This window comes from Oryctolagus cuniculus, chromosome 16, assembly GCF_051225735.1.
Source record: "Oryctolagus cuniculus isolate XC-2025 breed Fujian yellow rabbit chromosome 16, ASM5122573v1, whole genome shotgun sequence".
NCBI classification, from domain to species: domain Eukaryota; kingdom Metazoa; phylum Chordata; class Mammalia; order Lagomorpha; family Leporidae; genus Oryctolagus; species Oryctolagus cuniculus.
Genome location: NC_142882.1, coordinates 9,846,719 through 9,867,753, shown reverse-complemented (window position 1 = coordinate 9,867,753; position 21,035 = coordinate 9,846,719). Strand labels below are relative to the sequence as shown.

The window sequence follows — 21,035 nt, the reverse complement described above, 5'->3', positions numbered from 1 at the left end:
ATGGCCCCAAGATTTATTTATTTATTTTAAAGTCAGAGTCACACAAAGAAAGAAGGAGAGTCAGAAAGAGAAAGATCTTCCACCCGCTGGTTCACTCCCCAAATGGCATCAATGACCAGAGCTACACCAATCTGAAGCCAGGAGCCAGGAGATTCTTCCAGGTCTCCCACATGGGTGCAGGGGCCCAACAACTTAGGCCATCTTCCACTGCTTTCCCAGGCCATAGCAGAGAGCTGGATAGGAAGAGGAGCAGCCAGATCTCAAACCAGTGCCATATGGCAGTGCCAGTACTGCAGGGGGTGGCTTTACCTGCTATGCCACAGTGCTGGCCCCCTCCTTTCCAATTTTGATGCCCTTTACTTCTTCCTCCTCCCTAATTGCTCCTGCCAACACTTCAAGTTGTGTACTGAATAAGAATGTTGAAAGTAGACATGCCTATCGTGTTCAAGATCTGAGGGGAAATGCTTTCAGCTTCTCTCCATTCAGTATGATATTGGCTGCCAGAACATTAGTGACTACTGAGTCATAGACACCTCTCATTCTATACCTCATGCTTCTACACCCCAAATGCCTATACTTAGGCTGTGGCTAGACCCAAATCAGGGAGTAAAACCAGGATTCTCATATGGGTGGACAGAACCAAGTTCCATAATCCATCACCACTTCCTTCCAGGGTCCCCAAGAGTCAAAAGTACAGGCCAGGAGTCAGAGCCAGAAACTGATCCTATGTAATCTGCTAGGCTAAGTGTCTTACCTAGAAGTCATTTTCAAAGGAAAAGTTAATTTTAGTTATTTTATATATATGGAATGTTATATCAGTTTGGTTTTGGCACCAAACTCTGAAAATGTGACAACAAAACAAGCAGAAAAATATTAGAATCCCTTAGAACTTGCTCTTTTCTTTAAGCCTTTCAGAGAATTCTTTTCAGGCCTTATAAGAATAATGTAGCACTTGGGGGCAAAAATGCACCCTAGGAGTCCTGCACTGGAGGCCAAGATGGAGAAGACCTCCACGGCCACCATGACCTTCCCCTTGGTGCTGTGGTAGACAGGCAGGAAGGTCACCCAGACACTGCAGAACACCAGCATGCTGAACGTCAGGAACTTGGCTTCATTGAAAGTGTCAGGCAGATTCCTGGCTAGGAAAGCTACAGTGAAGCTCGCTAGGGCCAAGGAACCCAGGTAGCCCAGGACACAGTAGAAGGCAGTGACTGAGCCCTTGTTGCACACCAGGATGATGTGGTCAGGCTCAGCATATGCATCTAACTCAATAAAGGGAGGAGAGATGCCCAACCAGATGCCACATAGAGCTAGTTGGATCAAGGAACAGATGGGAATGATGAAGTTAGAAGCTCCAGATACAAGCAATCGCCTGATAGTTCTTCCAGGTTTCATAACCTTGAAAGCCAGAATCACAGTGATGGTCTTGGCCAGCACAGCAGAAATAGCCACTGTGAACACAAGACCAAATGTTATTTGTCGGAGGAGGCAGGTGGCTGTGTTGGGACGGCCAATGAAGAGTAAGGAGCACAGGAAGCACAGGAGGAGGGCGATGAGCAGGATGTAGCTGAGAGACCGGTTATTGGCCTTGACGATGGGAGTGTCTCGGTGCTTCACAAAGACTCCCAAAACTGCAGCTGTGGTTACAGAGAAGCACAGAGCCATGCAAACCAGAGCCATCCCCAGGGCATCCTCAAAGGCTAAGAAGGTCATTAGCTTGGGGAGGCAGTGACTTCTCTCCATGTTCGGATACTCATGCTCTGCACACTGGATACACTGTTCTGCATCTGTGGAAGAAGAAAGGCTGAGTTTCCATTGCTGAAATTCTGAAATTTTCCCTGTTGGGAAAAATGGTTACTTTGCAATGCCACTTTGAGTATAAAATACTCTGATGTAATATGAGGACACACCCAGATAACCATGCCATCTTACCAGTTAAAGTGATCTGTTTAACTTCAAAATTGATCATAAAGATAGGATTAAATATCAAAGGGAACACATAAATAAGACCATTGTCAGCTAATAATAATTGATAGCATTAAACAGGAGAGAATGATCCAACATTAGAAGTGGGATACACAGCAGCCTCATAGAATGGCAAATGCCATAAACAGCACTCTGGCCTCAGATTCATTCCTTAAGGCATTCCAATCTGAATAAAAAGCCCATGAGAGTTTCTCAGGCATCGAAAGCCAAGACACTGTGGTAAAAAATGACTTAAATGAAATATCTCTGTGAGTGAGATCCCAGCAGAAAGAACAGGCCATCAAAGGAGGTATCTTTCTCTGAAGGGAGGCCTTTCCATTATGACTACGACCTTGTCTAAATAAGGTCGGAGTTTGTGAACTCAAGAGGCTTCCATAGCCTTGGCTGCTCATGACAAGAGCCTCGGTTGATCACTGACATTATAAATAAGAGTGTCAATTATTAAATCAACAACAGGAGTCACTGTGCACTTACTCCCCACGTAGGATCTCTGCCCTAATGTGTCGTACTATGATAATTAATGGTAAAATTAGTCTTCAAGCAGTACTTTATAATTTGTGTGTCTGCGTGGGTGCAATCTGTTGAAATCTTTAGTTAGTTTATACTAAACTGAACTTCTGCATATAAAGATAATTAAAAATGAATCAATGAAAAATGGGATGGAAGAGTAGGAGATGGGATTGTTTGTGCATGGGGTGGTAGTTATGGGGGGGGGGAACCGCTATAATCCAAAAATTGTACTTTCAAAATTTGTATTTATTAAATAAAAGTTTTCTTAAAAATATGAGGCCACACCAGAGCAAGTTTCTACATTCCTGTCCCAGGGAGAATTCTCATCTACAAATGGGAACAAACTATTTCAAATGGCATCTTTAGCAAATGAGTGGTTAGGGTGGCTCATCCTGTGGCACAGTGATGTCCATATGCATTCTTCCGAATTCCTCCCCCTGCTGTCTCCAGTCTTTCTCGTGCTCAATCCTGCATCATCATGGCTTAGAACATTTGCCTAGGATAATCAGCTTTAGAGCTTTCCTTCTCTTGCAGAGAAATAAAAATGCAAAATGCCTATGAAATCCTTACAACAATCAATATCTAGCATTTCTTCATTGTATACTATTTGATATCTGGTAAAAAGTCTTTCCTTGTTTTATATTTTCATATCTCTGGCACAATTTTTGTCAGTTATTCAATGCAAAGGTTGAAATATATTTTATCAAATCTAAAACATTTGGATTTTATGGAGGTGTTTGACTTTATTATAAGTCATTTGGGTATAACTGATATTTTCAACAAAATTTTCAAGGAGAAATTAGGTTTTTGAAACTTTCCAATTTCACCTGAAATAAGGGCGTGTTACCCTTCTGCCTCATGGAAGGAATGGAATACTTTGAGCTCTGCACACCACATTGTCCCTCATGAAAAAACTCTTGTGCCATTACACAAGAAAGAAGTCCTAAATAGAGGTCAATGAATGGGTATTTCTCTGCTTCAATGACATTTCAGTTAAATACAGAAAATGGTATTGATTTGGCTACCTTTATCATAAAGGTATTATACAATTTTTGCAGGTGGTACTTATTCAATCATAAAATATTCAGAAACATTTTAAAATAATTCTCCCTGGCAATTTTTATCTGGAGATGCTCATTCTTCATATATTCAACAGGTGTGATCTCAGAGACATTCTGAGGGCACACAAGCAAATGCTGCTGCACAATGGGCTTCAAGTGTATGTTCATTCATTTTTCATACTTTTTTATACATTAGTGGGTATTCCCAAACACATTATGCATAAGTTAAGTCATTGTTTCTTTACCTTTCTAATGACTAACAATATAAATTTCCTCTTGGGAAAGATTGAAACGAAATGGTTGCTACTGATAACATAATTGAATTAAGAAGTCTCTGGCCACACCCATCAGAGCCTCTAAGGATCCATCAAAAGCAGACAGTCCTCTTAATCTACTGTCACAGTATAATGAGAAAAAACCAAAGAATATCCCCAATATGCCAAACAAATGCAAAAGCCGAAGTAACAAGAACAAGGAAGACACTACGATGCCCCCAAATGAAATAGACACCCCAATTCAGATTATGTAGATGATGAGATAGAAGAAGTGCAAGAAGCAGATCTCAAAAAGTTGATAAGAACATTAAGAAGTTCTCAAAAACAAATTCTCAAACTACAGAAATCCTTAATGGACAAGATAGAAAATCTCTCTCGTGAAAATGAAATATTAAGGAGGAATCAAAATGAAGTGAAACAGCTAGTAGAACATGAAACTCTGATAGTGACGAGAAATCATAATGAAATGAAGAATTCAATAGATCAAATGACAAATACATTAGAGAGCCTTAAAAACAGAATGCGTGAAGCAGAAGAGAGAATATCAGACTTAGAAAAAGAGCACAGGAAAATACACATCAAACTAAAGAAAAGAAGAGGAATTTAGAAATCTAAAAAATATTGTCAGGAATCTTCAGGATACTATTAAAAAACCCAACATTCAGATTCTAGGAGTTCCTGAAGGCATGGAGAGGGAGAAAGGATTAGAAGGCCTTTATAGTGAGATATTAGCAGAAAATTTCCCAGGTTTGGAGAAGGACAGAGACATCCTAGTACAGGAAGCTCACAGAACCCCTAGCAAACATGACCAACAGAGATCCTCACCATGGCACGTTGTAATTAAACTCACCACAGTGAAACAGAAAGAAAAGATCCTAAAATGTGCAAGAGAGAAACGTCAGATTACTCTCAGAGCATCTCCAATCAGACTCACATCTGACTTCTCATCAGAAACCCTACAAGCTATGAGGGAATGGCAAGATATAGCCCAGGTACTAAGAGAGAAAAAGTGCCAGCCCAGAATATTATATCCTGCCAAGCTCTCATTTGTGAATGAAGGTGAAATAAAGACCTTTCACAACAAACAGAAATTGAAAGACTTTGCCGCCACTCTTCCGGCCCTGCAAAAGATGCTTAAAGATGTGTTACACACAGAAACACAGAAACATGGACATCGATTTGAAAGAAGGTAAATGAAGGAAATCTCACAGCAAAAGATCACAGGAAGTTCAAAACATATATCAGAAAATATCTTTGGCAAATGGCAGGGCACAGCTACTACTTATCAATAGTCACATTGAACGTTAATGGCCTGAACTGTCCAAGTAAAAGACACCGATTGGCTGATTGGGTAAAGGAACAAAACCCATCTATTTGCTGCTTACAAGAAAGATATCTTTCCAATAAAGATCCATACAGACTGAAAGTGAAAGGCTGGAAAAAGATATACCATGCCAACTGAAATGAAAAAAGAGCGGGCACAGCCATCTTAATATTGGACAACATAAACTTTAACACAAAAAATCTCAAGAGAGACAAAGAGGGGCACTATATAATGATTAAGGGATCAATTCAACAGGAAGATATAACGATTATCAATGTATATCCACCTAATTACAGGGCACCGGTTTATTTAAAAGATTTGTTGAGGGACTTAAGGGGAGACTTACACCCCAATAAAAAGTACTGGGGGACTTCAATACTCCACTCTCAGAAATAGACAGATCAACAGGACAGAAGATCAGCAAGAGGACAGTAGTTTTAAATGACATTATAGCCCAAATGGATCTAACAGATATCTACAGAACTTTTCATCCTACACAGAAAGCATTTACATTCTTCTCAGCAGTACATGGAACCTTCTCTAGGATTGACCACATACTAGGCCATAAAGCAAGTCTCAGCAAATTCAAAAGAATTAGAGTCATGCCATGCAGCTTCTCAGACCATAAAGGAATGAAGTTGGAAATTAGCAACTCAGGAATCCCCAGAGCATACGCAAACACATGGAGATTGAACAACATGCTCCTGAATGAACACTGGGTCCTAGAAGAAATTAAAAGAGAAATCAAAACTTTTCTGGAAGTAAATGAGGATAACAGCACAACATACCAAAACTTATGGGACGCAACAAAAGCAGTGTTAAGAGGAAATTTATAGCAATAGCTGCCTACATCAAGAAATTGGAAAGGTACCAAATAAATGAGATTTCACTGCATCTCAAGGATCTAGAAAATCTGCAGCAAACCAGACCCAAATCTAGTAGGACAAGAGAAATAATTAAAATCAGAGAAGAAATCAACAGGATTGAATCCAAAAAAAATTACAAAAAATCAGACAAAAGAGGATCAGTTTTTTGAAAAAATAAACAAAATTGACACCCCATTGGCCCAAATAACTAAAAACAGAAGAGAAAACCCAAATCAATAAAATCAGAGATGAAAAAGGAAATGTAACAACAGACACCACAGAAATAAAAAGAATCATCAGAAATTACTACAAGGACCTGTATGCCAGCAAACAGGGAAACCTATCAGAAATAGATAGATTCCTAGACACATGCAACCTACCTAAATTGAACCAGGAAGACATAGAAAACCTAAACACACCTATAACTGAGACAGAAATTGATACAGTAATAAAGGCCCCCCCAAAATAAACAAAAGCCCAGGACCAGACGGATTCACTGCTGAATTCTACCAGACATTTAAAGAAGAACTAACTCCAATTCTTCTCAAACTATTCAGAATAATTGAAAAAGAGGGAATCCTCCCAAATTCTTTCTATGAAGCCAGTATCACCTTAATTCCTAAGCCAGAAAAAGATGCAGCATTGAAAGAGAATTGCAGAACAATATCCCTGATGAACATAGATGCAAAAATCCTCAATAAAATTCTGGCCAATAGAATGCAACAACACATCAGAAAGATCATCCACCCAGACCAAGTGGGATTTATCCCTGGTATGCAGGGATGATTCAACAGTCGCAAATCAATCAATGTGATACACCACATTGACAGACTGCAGAAGAAAAACCATATGATTATCTCGATAGATGCAGAGAAAGCATTTGATAAAATACAACACCTGTTCATGATGAAAACTCTAAGCAAACTGGGTATGGAAGGAACATTCCTCAATACAATCAAAGCAATTTATGAAAAACCCACAGCCAACGTCCTATTGAATGGGGAAAAGTTGGAAGCATTTCCACTGAGATCTGGCACCAGACAGGGATGCCCACTCTCACCACTGCTATTTAACATAGTTCTGGAAGTTCTAGCCAGAGCTATTACGCAAGAAAAAGAAATTAACGGAATAGAAATTGGGAAGGAAAAACTCAAAATATCCCTCTTTGCAGATAATATGATTCTTTATTTAGGGGACCCAAAGAACTCTACTAAGAGACTATTGGAACTCATAGAAGAGTTTGGCAAAGTGGCAGGATAGAAAACCAATGCACAAAAATCAACAGCCTTTGTATACACAGGCAATACCACGGATGAAAAAGAACTTCTAAGATCAATCCCATTCACAATAGCTACAAAAAAATCAAATACATTGCTATAAACTTAACCAAGGACGTTAAAGACCTCTACGATGAAAATTAGAAAACCTTAAAGAAAGAATTAGAAGAGGATACCAAAAAATGAAAAACTCGAGGGCTTTCCGGCAAGATGGCGGAATAGGAAGGGAGCACACTGATAGTCTGGCGAGAGATAGTTTAATAAAAGTGGAGATACTGCAGGTTCAAGGAAGAGTAGGGGAGGAAACAGCAGAAGAAACTCTTCCGGAACGCGTGACTCACAGCGGACCTGCGTGGAGAGCGTGGGAGCCCACAGTTCGGGACATCAGCGGCAGACTCAACACACCAGCGCTGGAACGCGAGGTGAGCCGAACCGCAGTAGCCCGAAACACCGGCAGGCAAGCGGAGAGAGGAGACTAGAGGGAACGACCCCCGGGGGGGGGAAGTTCACAAGGCTAACTGGAAGAGAGAGAGAGAGAGAGAGGAAAAAAAAAAAGGTGACTAGTACGGACACGGGTTTCTCTCTCTCCGCTCACCTCTCAAGGGCGAGCAAGACAAAGAGCAGGCGCCATCTTGGACATACGTCATAAGCAGAGCGACCTCAGGTCTGCACCGGCCCTGAGCCTAGCAGAAAAACCTGACTCTGGGCGGGGCGAATTAACAGCAGATTAGGACCTAGTAAATTTGTGGTGCTACTGAACTGAGACTGTGAAAAAAGATACGGTGGGGGAGAGAACTCACAGAATTCACGTGAGCACTCTCCAGAGACGCTACAATTCCGTAACTTTGGCAACCCAGTGGGAGGCTGAAGGAGAATTTGAGCCCACTCTGAGGGCCGAACAGATTCCCTGTGGGGATCTTGGGAAAGAGCTTCCGATCTCTGGCTCCTGTGGGTATATCATTTGCCTGCTAACTACCTCCAACTTCATTCAGCTGTGCGGAATTACTTCCCTTTTGAATCAAAAAAAAAAGAGAGAGAGAGATTTACCACACCTAACCTGGGAGTGTCACCTTTGGCACACCAAACAGAGCTCTCAGGCCATACCCATCTCAAGCCCTAAGGCTCCATCAAAAACAGATAGTCCACTTAATCTAGAGTCATAGTATAACAAGAAAAAGCACCACAGTGAAGAAACCAAATATCTCCAATATGCCAAATAACAAACGCAAAAACCGAGGTAATAAAAACAAGGAAGTTACTATGACGCCCTCAAATGAAAAAGACACCCCAATTCAAGATTATGAAGATGATGACATAGAAGAAATGCAAGAAGCAGATCTCAAAAAGTTGATAAGAACATTAAGAAGTTCTCAAAAACAAATTCTCAAACTACAGAAATCCTTAATGGACAAGATAGAAAATCTCTCTCGTGAAAATGAAATATTAAGGAGGAATCAAAATGAAACGAAACAACTAGTACAACAGGAAACTGGGATAGTGACTGAAGTGAAGAATTCAATAGATCAAATGAAAAACACAATAGAGAGCCTTACAAACAGAATGGGTGAAGCAGAAGAGAGAATATCGGACTTAGAAGACAGAGAACAGGAAAGGATACAGTCAGACCAAAGAAAAGACGAGGAAATTAGAAATCTAAAACATATTGTCGGGAATCTTCAGGATACTATTAAAAAACCCAACATTCAGATTCTAGGAGTTCCTGAAGGCATGGAGAGGGAGAAAGGATTAGAAGGCCTTTTTAGTGAGATATTAGCAGAAAATTTCCCAGGTTTGGAGAAGGACAGAGAAATCCTGGTACAGGAAGCTCACAGAACCCCTAATAAACACGACCAAAAGAGATCCTCACCACGACACGTTGTAATTAAACTCTCCACAGTGAAACAGAAAGAAAAGATCCTAAAATGTGCAAGAGAGAAACGGCAGATTACTCTCAGAGGATCTCCAATCAGACTCACAGCTGACTTCTCATCAGAAACTCTACAAGATAGGAGGGAATGGCGAGATATAGCCCAGGTACTAAGAGAAAACAACTGCCAGCCCAGAATATTATATCCTGCAAAGCTATCATTTGTGAATGAAGGTGAAATAAAGACCTTTCATTGCAAACAGAAATTGAAAGAATTTGTTGCCACTCGTCCAGCCCTGCAAAAGATGCTTAAAGATGTGTTACACACAGAAACACAGAAACACGGTCATCAATATGAAAGAAGGTAAAGGAAGGAAATCAAGGAAGGAAACCTCACAGCAAAAGATCACAGGGAATTCAAAGCATATATTAGAACTTATCTTTGGCAAATGGCAGGGCAAAGTTACCACTTATCATTAGTCACTTTGAACGTGAATGGCCTGAACTGTCCAGTTAAAAGACACCGATTGGCTGATTGGGTTAAGGAACAAAACCCATCTATTTGCTGCTTACAAGAAACACATCTTTCCAACAAAGATCCATACAGACTGAAAGTGAAAGGCTGGAAAAAGATATACCATGCCAACAGAAATGAAAAAAGAGCAGGCGTAGCCATCTTAATATCGGACAACATAAACTTTACCACAAAAACTGTTAAGAGAGACAAAGAGGGACACTATATCATGATTAAGGGATCAATTCAACAGGAAGATATAACAATTATCAATGTATGTACACCTAACTACAGGGCACCAGTTTATCTAAAAGATTTATTAACGGACATAAAGGGAGACTTAGACCCCAATACAGTAGTACTGGGGGACTTCAATACTCCACTCTCAGAAATAGACAGATCAACAGGACAGAAGATCAGCAAGAGGGCAGTAGTTTTAAATGACATTATAGCCCAAATGGATCTAACAGATATCTACAGAACTTTTCATCCTACACAGAAAGCATTTACATTCTTCTCAGCAGTACATGGAACCTTCTCTAGGATTGACCACATACTAGGCCATAAAGCAAGTCTCAGCAAATTCAAAAGAATTAGAGTCATGCCATGCAGCTTCTCAGACAATAAAGGAATGAAGTTGGAAATTAGCAACTCAGGAATCCCCAGAGCATATGCAAACACATGGAGATTGAACAACATGCTCCTGAATGAACAATGGGTCATAGAAGAAATCAAAAGAGAAATCAAAAACTTTCTGGAAGTAAATGAGGATAACAGCACAACATGCCAAAACTTATGGGACACAGCAAAAGCAGTGTTAAGAGGAAAGTTTATATCAATAGGTGCCTACATCAAGAAATTGGAAAGACACCAAATAGATGAGCTTTCAATTCACCTCAAGGATCTAGAAAACCTACAGCAAACCAGACCCAAATCTAGTAGGAGAAGAGAAATAATTAAAATCAGAGAAGAAATCAACAGGATTGAATCAAGAAAAACATTACAAAAAATCAGCCAAACGAGGAGCTGGTTTTTTGAAAAAATAAACAAAATTGACACCCCATTGCCCAACTAACTAAAAAAAGAAGAGAAAAGACCCAAATCAATAAAATCAGAGATGAAAAAGGAAACGTAACAACAGACACCACAGAAATAAAAAGAATCATCAGAAATTACTACAAGGACTTGTATGCCAGCAAACAGGGAAACCTATCAGAAATGGATACATTCCTGGACACATGCAACCTGCCTAAATTGAACCAGGAAGACATCGAAAACCTAAACAGACCCATAACTGAGACAGAAATTGAAACAGTAATAAAGGCCCTCCCAACAAAGAAAAGCCCAGGACCAGATGGATTCACTGCTGAATTCTACCAGACGTTTAAAGAAGAACTAACTCCAATTCTTCTCAAACTATTCAGAACAATCGAAGAAGAGGGAGTCCTCCCAAATTCTTTCTATGAAGCCAGCATCACCTTAATTCCTAAGCCAGAAAAAGATGCAGCACTGAAAGAGAATTACAGACCAATATCCCTGATGAACATAGATGCAAAAATCCTCAATAAAATTCTGGCCAATAGAATGCAACAACACATCAGAAAGATCATCCACCCAGACCAAGTGGGATTTATCCCTGGTATGCAGGGATGGTTTAATGTGCGCAAGACAATCAACGTGATACACCACATTAACAGACTGCAGAAGAAAAACCATATGATTATCTCAATAGATGCCAAGAAAGCATTTGATAAAACACAACACCCGTTCATGATGAAAACTCTAAGCAAACTGGGTATGGAAGGAACATTCCTCAATACAATCAAAGCAAGACCCCTACCTTACACCTTACACAAAAATCCACTCCACATGGATTAAAGACCTAAATCTACGACCTGACACCATCAAGTTACTAGAGAACATAGGAGAAACCCTTCAAGATATTGGCACAGGCAAAGAATTTCTGGAAAAGACCCGGGAGGCACAGGCAGTCAAAGCCAAAATCAACTATTGGGATTGCATCAAATTGAGAAGTTTCTGTACTGCAAAAGAAACAGTCAGGAGAGTGAAGAGACAACCGACAGAATGGGAAAAAATATTTGCAAACTATGCAACAGATAAAGGGTTAATAACCAGAATCTACAAAGAATCAAGAAACTCCACAAAAAACAAAACCAACAACCCACTTAAGAGATGGGCCAAGGACCTCAATAGACATTTTTCAAAAGAGGAAATCCAAATGGCCAACAGGCACATGAAAAAATGTTCAAGGTCATTAGCAATCAGGGAAATGCAAATCAAAACCACAATGAGGTTTCACCTCACCCCGGTTAGAATGGCTCACATACAGAAATCTACCAACAACAGATGCTGGCGAGGATGTGGGGAAAAAGGGACACTAACCCACTGTTGGTGGGAATGCAAACTGGTCAAGCCACTATGGAAGTCAGTCTGGAGATTCCTCAGAAACCTGAAGATAACCCTACCGTTCGACCCAGCCATCCCACTCCTTGGAATTTACCCAAAGGAATTTAAATTGGCAAACAAAAAAGAGGTCTGCACCCTAATGTTTATTGCAGCTCAATTCACAATAGCTAAGACCTGGAACCAACCTAAATGCCCATCAACGATAGACTGGATAAAGAAATTATGGGATATGTATTCTTTAGAATACTATACCGCAGTAAGAAACAAGCCAGTCCCAAAGGCACAAATACCATATGTTCTCCCTGATCGGTGACGACTGACTGAACACCAAGAGGGAAACCTGTTGTAGTGAGGTGGACACTACGGGAAACGGTGGCTTGATCAGCATAGCCCTGACTGATAATGAACAACTTAATACATTATCCCTCTTAGTAGTTTTTTTTATCTGTTCTTCTTAATATGACTGGTTTAGATCTGTAATTGATGCACAGTTATTCTTAAGTGTTGAAAATTAACTGAAATGTGATCCCTGTTGAACATGGTGGTGGGAATGGGAGAGGGAAGAGATGTATAATTTGGGACATGCTCAGGCTGACTTGCCCCAAGTGGTAGAGTTGGAAACATACCAGGGGATTCCAATTCAATCCCATCGAGGTGGCATGTACCAATGCCATCTCACTGTTCCAGGTGATCAGTTTCAGTTCACAGTTGGTCATGGTGGAGGGACTGGGAGTCAAAGGGAGCACATAGACAAGTCTAGTACATGCTAACGCTAACCGATGGAGTAAATAAAGGGGAGAGTGATCCAACATGGGAAGTGAGATACTCAGCAGACTCATAGAATGGCAGATGTCCTAAATAGCACTCTGGCCTCAGAATCAGCCCTAAAGGCATTCGGAGCTGGCTGAAAAGCTCATGAGAGTATTTCAGGCATGGAAAGCCAAGACACTCTGGCAAAAGATCTCTGTGAGTGAGATCCCAGTGGAAAGAACAGGTCATCAAAGAAGGAGGTACCTATCTCTGAAGGGACGACAGAACCTCCACTTTGACTATGACCTTGTCTAAACAAGATAAGAGTCGGAGAACTCAGAGGGCTTCCATAGCCTTGGAAACTCATGACTGGAGCATAGGGAGATTACTGATGCCATAAACAGGAGTGTCAATTGGTAAAGTCAACAACAGGAGTCACTGTGCACTTACTCCTCATGTAGGATCTCTGTCCTTAATGTGCTGTACATTGAGATTTAATGCTATAACGAGTACTCAAACAATATATTTCACTTTGTGTTTCTATGGGGGTACAAACTGTTGAAATCTTTACTTAATGCATACTGAACTGATCTTCTGTAAAAAAAAAAAAAAAGAAAGAAAGAAATTATCAATTCCCATCTTGACTCTCACTGGGATTAAACATGACAATAGGTCTGATCTGATTTCATCATCATTTAAAAAATCATCTATTATTTTTCACTTAATGTTTCTGTGTGAGAGCAAACTGTTGAAATCCTTACTTAATGTATACTAAGCTGATCTTCTGTATATTAAGATAATCAAAAATGAATCTTGATGTGAATGGAAGGGGAGAGGGAGTGCGAAAGGGAGGGTTGTGGGTGGGAGGGACGGTATGGGGGGGGGAAGCCATTGTAATCCATAAGTCGTACTTTGGAAATTTATATGCATTAAATAAAAGTTTAAAAAAAAAAGAGAAAAAAAAATTTAGAACTAAAAAAAAAAAAAGAAAAACTCTTCAATGCTCATGGATTGGAAGAATCAGTATCATCTACATGTCCATTCTCCCAACACCAATTTACAGATTCAATGCAATCCCAATCAAGATACAGAAGACCTTCTTCTCAGATCTGGAAAAATGATGCTGAAATTCATATGGAGGCACAAGAGAACTCGAATAGCTAAAGCAATCTTGTACAACAAAAACAAAGCTGGAGGCATCACAATACCAGATTTCAGGACATACTACAGGGCAGTTGTTATCAAAACAGCATGGTACTGGTACAGAAACAGATGGATAGACCAATGGAACAGAATAGAAACACCAACTCATATTTGATCAAGGATGATCCCACTCCTTGGAATTTACACAAAGGAAATGAAATTGACAAACAAAAAAGCTGTCTGCACCTTAATGTTTATTGCAGCTCAATTCACAATAGCTAAGACCTGGAACCAACCTAAATGCCCATCAACGGTAGACTGGATAAAGAAATTATGGGATATGTATTCTTTAGAATACTATACCGCAGTAAGAAACAATGAAATCCAGTCAGTTGCAACAAAATGTAGGAATCTGGAACACATCATGCTGAGTGACAAAGCCAGTCCCAGAGGGACAAATACCATATGTTCTCCCTGATTGGTGACAACTGACTGAACACCAAAAAGGAAACCTGTTGTAGTGAAATGGACACTATGAAAAATGGTGACTTGATCAGCATAGCCCAGAATGTTAATGAACAACTTAATATGGTATCCCTCTTAGTATTTTTTGTCTGTTCTTCTTAATACTACTGGTTTAATTCTGTAATTAATACACAGTTATTCTTAAGTGTTGAAATTTAACTGAAATGTGATCCCTGTTAAACATAAGAGTGGGAATAAGAGAGGGAAGGAATGTATAATTTGGGACATGCTCAAGCTGAATTACCTCAAACGGTAGAGTTAGAAACATACGAGGGGACTCCAAATCAATCCCATCAAGGTGGCATGTACCAATGCCATCTCACTAGTCAAAGTGATCAATTTCAGTTCACAATTGATCATAATGAAAGGACTAAGAGTCAAAGGGAGCACATAAACAAGTCCAGTACCTGCTAATACTAACAGATAGCATAAATAAAGGGGAGAGTGATCCAACAAGGGAAGCAAGATAACTCAGCAGACTCATAGAATGGCGGATGTACTAAACAGCACTCTGGCCTCAGAATCAGCCCTAAAGGCACTCGGATCTGGCTGAAAAGCCCATGAGAGTATTTCAGGCATGGAAAGCCAAGACACTCTGGCAAAAAAAAAAAAAAACATAAATGAAAGATCTCTGGGAGTGAGATCCCAGTGGAAAGAACAGGTCTTCAAAGAAGGAGGTACCTTTCTCTGAAGGGAAGAGAGAACCTCCACTTTGACTATGACCTTGACTAAAAACAAGATAAGAGTCAGAGAACTCAAGGGGCTTCCATAGCCTTGGAAACTCATGACTGGAGCATGGGGAGATTACTGATGCCATAGACAGGAGTGTCAATTTGTAAAGTCAACAACAGGAGTCACTGTGCACTTACTCCTCATGTAGGATCGCTGTCCTTAGCGTGTTGTACATTGAGACTTAATGCTATAACAAGTACTCAAACAGTATATGTCACTTTGTGTTTCTATGGGGGTGCAAACTGTTGAAAGCTTTACTTAATGTATACTAAACTGATCTTCTGTAAAAAAAAAAAAAAAAGAAGAAGAAGAAGAAATTATCAATTCCCAACTTGACTCTCACTGGGATTAAACATGGCAATAGGTCTGATCTGATTTCATCATCATTTAAAAAATCATCTATTATTTTTCACTTTTATGATTCTGTGTGAGAGCAAACTGTTGAAATCTTTACTTAATGTATGCTAAACTGCTCTTCTGTAGATAAAGAGAATCGAAAATTAATCTTGATGTGAATGGAAGGGGAGAGGGAGTGGGAGATGGGAGGGTTGCGGGTGGGAGGGACGTTATGGGAGGGGAAGCCATTGTAATCCATAAGCCGTACTTTGGAAATTTATATTCATTAAATAAAAGTTTAAAAAAGTTATGGGACATGTACTCTATAGAATACTAGACGGCAGTCAAAAACAACGAAACCCGGTCATTTGCAGCAAGATGGAGGAATTTGGAAAACATCATGCCTAGTGAATTAAGCCAGTCCCAAAGAGAGAAATACTATATGTTCTCCCTGATCGGCGAAAAACTAACTGAGCACCAAAGGGGAAACTTGTTGAAGTGAAATGCACACTATGAGAAATGGTGACTTGGTCAGCCCTTGCCCTGACTGTTGATGAACAACTTAATACGTTATCCCTCTTAGTTTTTTTCTATTTGTTCTACTTAATACTTTTGGTTGAATACGGTAGTCAATACACAGTTATTTTCAAGTGTTGAAACTTAACTGAAAAGTGATCACTGTTAAATATAAGAGTGGGAATAAGAGAGGGAAGAGATGTGCAATTCGGGACATGCTCAAGCTGACTTACCGCAAACGGTAGAGTTAGAAACATACCAGGGGATTCCAATTCAATCCCATCAAGGTGGCAGGTATCAATGCCATCTCGCTAGTCCAGGTGATCAATTTCTGTTCTGTTCACAATTGATCATAATGATAGGACTAAGTACAAAGGGAGCACATAAACAAGACTAGTGTCTGCTAATACTAGCTGATAGAATAAAAAAGGGAGAGAACTATCCAATATGGGAAGTGAGATACACAGCAGACCCATAGAATGGCAGATGTCCAAAACAGCACTCTGGCCTGAGAATCAGCCATTAAGGCATGTGATCTGGCTGAAAAGCCCATGAGAGTATTACAGCCATGAAAGCCAAAACACTCTGGCAAAAAAAAAAAAAAAAAACTAAATCAAATATCTCTGTGAGATCCAAGTGGAAAGAACAGGTCATCAAAGAAGGAGGTACCTTTCTCTGAAGGGAGGAGAGAACTTTCACTTTCACTATGACCTTGTCTAAATATGATCAGAGTTGGTGAACTCAAAAGGCTTCCATAGCCTTGGCAACTCATGACAAGAGCCTAGGGTGATTACTGATGCCATAAGCAAGGGTGTCACTGTGCACATACTCCTCATGTAGGATCTCTGTCCTTAATGTGCTGTACATTGTGATTTAATGCTATAACTAGTACTCAAACAGTATTTTTCACTTTGTGTTTCTATGTGGGTGCAAACTGTTGAAATCTTTACTTAATATATGCTAAACTGATCTTCTGTATATAAAGAGAATTGAAAATGAATCTTGATGTGAACAGAAGGGGCTAGGGAGAGGGAAAGTGGGTTGCACTTCAGAGGGAAGTTATGGGGGGGAAGCCATTGTAATCCATAAGCTGTACTTTGGAAATTTATATTCATTAAATAAAAGTTAAAAAAGGATTATGCGTGGTAAATCTCTCTCTTTTTATTTATTTATTTATTTTATTTATTCAGGGGGTAAGTAACACCGCAGGGCACCGCTGTGCAGAATTGATGGTATTTAGCTTCCAGTCTTTGGCTCCTCTGGACTCCCACTGGGTTGCCTAGGCTACTGAATTGTAGTGACTCAGTTCCTTAGCTCTCTCCCCCATTGATATGTAAATCCAGAGAGCAGGCCTGCTCTTTGTCTCTTGGGAATTCTTCTAGCCTTGCAGCCTTGTAACCTTTGCAAGGTTAGGGGGAAGAGAAACCCCGAAGCTTTTTTTTTTTCCTTCTTTCCGGTAGTGAGTTTGCTGCACTTTCCGGCCCCCCTCTAGATTCTGACCCCCGTTTCCCCACCAATGTCTCGGGTTATTGAGCTCACCTCCCCTTCCAGTGCCGATGTGTGGACTCGGAGCCCTGAGCTTCCCAAGTCACCCCGCTGTTGTCTGTGTGGCATGCACTCCCCTTGGAGCACTGGGGCTTCTGCGGCTCGGTCCCGTGACTTGGCTTCCGCGCGGTGGGCGACCTTGTTCTCCCAGTAGGTCCACCGATTCACGATTCCCGTGCAATTTTTTCCTGGTTCTTTTTTCTGCAGCTACCGTAACTCCCCTTTTATTAAACTAAATTTTCCGGGACTATCGGTGCGCGCCCTCACTATTCCGCCATCTTGGCTCCGCCCCACGCATAACCTGAGGGTGTCACCTTTGCACACCCTTAACCTGGAAGAACCAGGCAGAGCTCTCAGGCCGCACCCATCTCAAGCCTCCAAGGCTCCTCCAACAGCAGGCAGTCCACTTAACACGGACACAGTATAAAAAAAAAAAAAAAGAAAGAAAAAAAAACGCACAGTGACGCAAGAAGAATTAACTATGCTCAGTAACAAACACAGAAATAGAGGGAGCAAGATCAACGATGACACTATGATGCCTCCAAATAAGCAAAACACCCCAAGCCAAGAGTATGAAGATGAGGAGATAGAAGAAATGCAAGATACAGATTTCAAAAAATTTATGATAAGAACATTTAGAAGTTTTCAAAAGCAAATCCTTGAACTACAGAAATCCTTAATGGACAAGATTGAAAATCTCTCTCGTGAAAATGAAATTTTAAGGAAGAGTCAAAATGAAACTCAGAAACTAGTAGAACAGGAAAGTGTTATAGTGAAGAGAAATCAAAATGAAATGAAGAGCTCAATAGATCAAATGACAAACACATTAGAAAGCCTTAAAAACAGAATGGGTGAAGCAGAAGAGAGAATATCGGACTTAGAAGATAGAGCACAGGAAAACATACAGTCAAACCAAAGAAAAGAAGAGGAAATTAGAAACCTAAAAAATATTGTTTGGAATCTACAGGATACTATTAAAAAAACCAACATTCGAGTTCTAGGAGTTCCTGAAGGCATGGAGAGAGAGAAAGGATTGGAAGGCCTTTTTAGTGAGATACTAGCAGAGAATTTTCCAGGTTTGGAGAAGGACAGAGATATCCTAGTACAGGAAGCTCATAGAACCCCCAATAAACATGACCAAAAGAGATCCTCACCACGACACGTGGTAATTAAACTTACCACAGTGAAACATAAAGAAAAGATCCTAAAATGTGCAAGAGAGAAACGTCAGATTACTCTCAGAGGATCTCCAATCAGACTCACAGCTGACTTCTCATCAGAAACTCTACAAGCTAGGAGGGAATGGCGAGACATAGCACAGGTGCTAAGAGAGAAAAATTGCCAGCCCAGAATATTATATCCTGCCAAGCTCTCATTTGTGAATGAAGGTGAAATAAAGACCTTTCATAGCAAACAGAAATTGAAAGACTTTGTGGCCACTCGTCCGGCCCTGCAAAAGATACTTAAAGATGTGCTACACTCAGAAACACAGAAACACGGCCATCAATATGAAAGAAGGGAAAGGAAGAACACCTACCAGTAAAAGAGCATGGGAAGCTCAAAGCATATACTAGAAAATATTTCCGGGAAAATGGCAGGGCAAAGTCACTACGTATCAATAGTCACATTGAACATTAATGGTCTGAATTCTTCAGTTAAAAGACACCGTTTAGCTGACTGGCTCACAGAACACAACCCAACTATTTGTTGCCTACAAGAAACACATCTCTCTAACAAAGAGGCATGCAGACTGAAAGTGAAAGGTTGGAAAAAGATATTCCATGCCAACAGAAACCAAAAAAAAGCAGGTGTAGCCATATTAATATCAGACAAAATAAACTTTAATACAAAAACTGTTAAGAGAGACAAAGAGGGACACTATATAATGATTAAGGGTTCAATTCAACAGGAAGATGTAACTATTATAAATGTATATGCACCTAATTACAGGGCACCGGTCTATTTAAAAGATATGTTAAGGGACTTAAAGGGAGACTTAGATTCCAATACAATAGTACTGGGGGACTTCAATACTCCACTCTCAGAAATAGACAGATCATCCAGACAGAAGATCAACAAGGAAACAGCAGATTTAATTGACACTATTGCCCAAATGGATCTAACAGATATCTACAGAACTTTCAACCCTACATCTACAGACTTCACATTCTTCTCAGCAGCGCATGGAACCTTCTCTAGGATTGACCACATACTAGGCCATAAAGCAAGTCTCAGCAAATTTAGAAGAATTAGAATCATACCATGCAGCTTCTCAGACCACAGCGGGATGAAGCTGGAAATTAGCAACTCAGGAAACCCCAGAAAGTATGCAAACACATGGAGACTGAACAACATGCTCCTGAATGAACACTGGGTCATTCAAGAAATCAAAAGAGAAATCAAAAACTTTCTGGAAGTAAATGAAGACAACAACACAACATATCAAAACTTATGGGATACAGCAAAAGCAGTATTGAGAGGCAAATTTATAGCAATAGGTGCCTATACCAAGAAATTGGAAAGGTACCAAATAAATGAGCTTTCAGCACACCTCAAGGACCTAGAAAAACTGCAGCAAACCAAACCCAAATCTAGTAGGAGAAGAGAAATAATTAAAACCAGAGAAGAAATTAACAGGATTGAATCCAAAAAAACATTACAAAAAATCAGCCAAGCGAGAAGCTGGTTTCTTGAAAAAATAAACAAAATTGACACCCCATTGGCCCAACTAACTAAAAAAAGAAGAGAAAAGACCCAAATCAATAAAATCAGAGATGAAAAAGGAAATGTAACAACAGACACCACAGAAATAAAAAGAATCATCAGAAATTACTACAAGGACCTGTATGCCAGCAAACAGGGAAACCTATCAGAAATGGATAGATTCCTGGACACATGCAATCTACCAAAATTGAACCATGAAGACATCGAAAACCTAAACAGACCCATAACTGAAACAGAAATTGAAACAGTAATAAAGGCCCTCCCAACAAAGAAAAGCCCAGGACCAGATGGATTCACTGCTGAATTCTACCAGACATTTAAAGAAGAACTAATCCCATTTCTTTTCAAACTATTCAGAACAGTCGAAAAAGAGGGAATCCTCCCAAATTCTTTCTAGGAAGCCAGCATCAACTTAATCCCTAAGCCAGAGAAAGATGCAGCACTGAAAGAAAATTACAGACAAATATCCCTGATGAACATAGACGCAAAAATCCTCAATAAAATTCTGGCCAATAGAATACAACAACACATCAGGAAAATCATCCACCCAGACCAAGTGGGATTCATCCCTGGTATGCAGGGATGGTTCAACATTCGCAAATCAATCAATCTGATTCACCACATTAACAGACTGCAGAAGAAAAACCATATGATTAT

General features: G+C 40.0%; 1 protein-coding gene across 1 annotated transcript in view; it reads right to left on the bottom strand.

Moving 5' to 3' along the window:
- Positions 1 to 873: 873 nt before the first annotated feature.
- LOC138847798 (vomeronasal type-2 receptor 116-like) overlaps positions 874 to 21,035 on the bottom strand; it is a 35,935-nt gene continuing 15,773 nt past the window's right edge. Inside the window, exon 3 of the mRNA XM_089315516.1 lies at positions 874 to 1,838. Within this exon, the coding sequence (XP_089171642.1) occupies positions 874 to 1,838 (965 nt within the window). The remainder of the gene's footprint in view (positions 1,839 to 21,035) is intronic.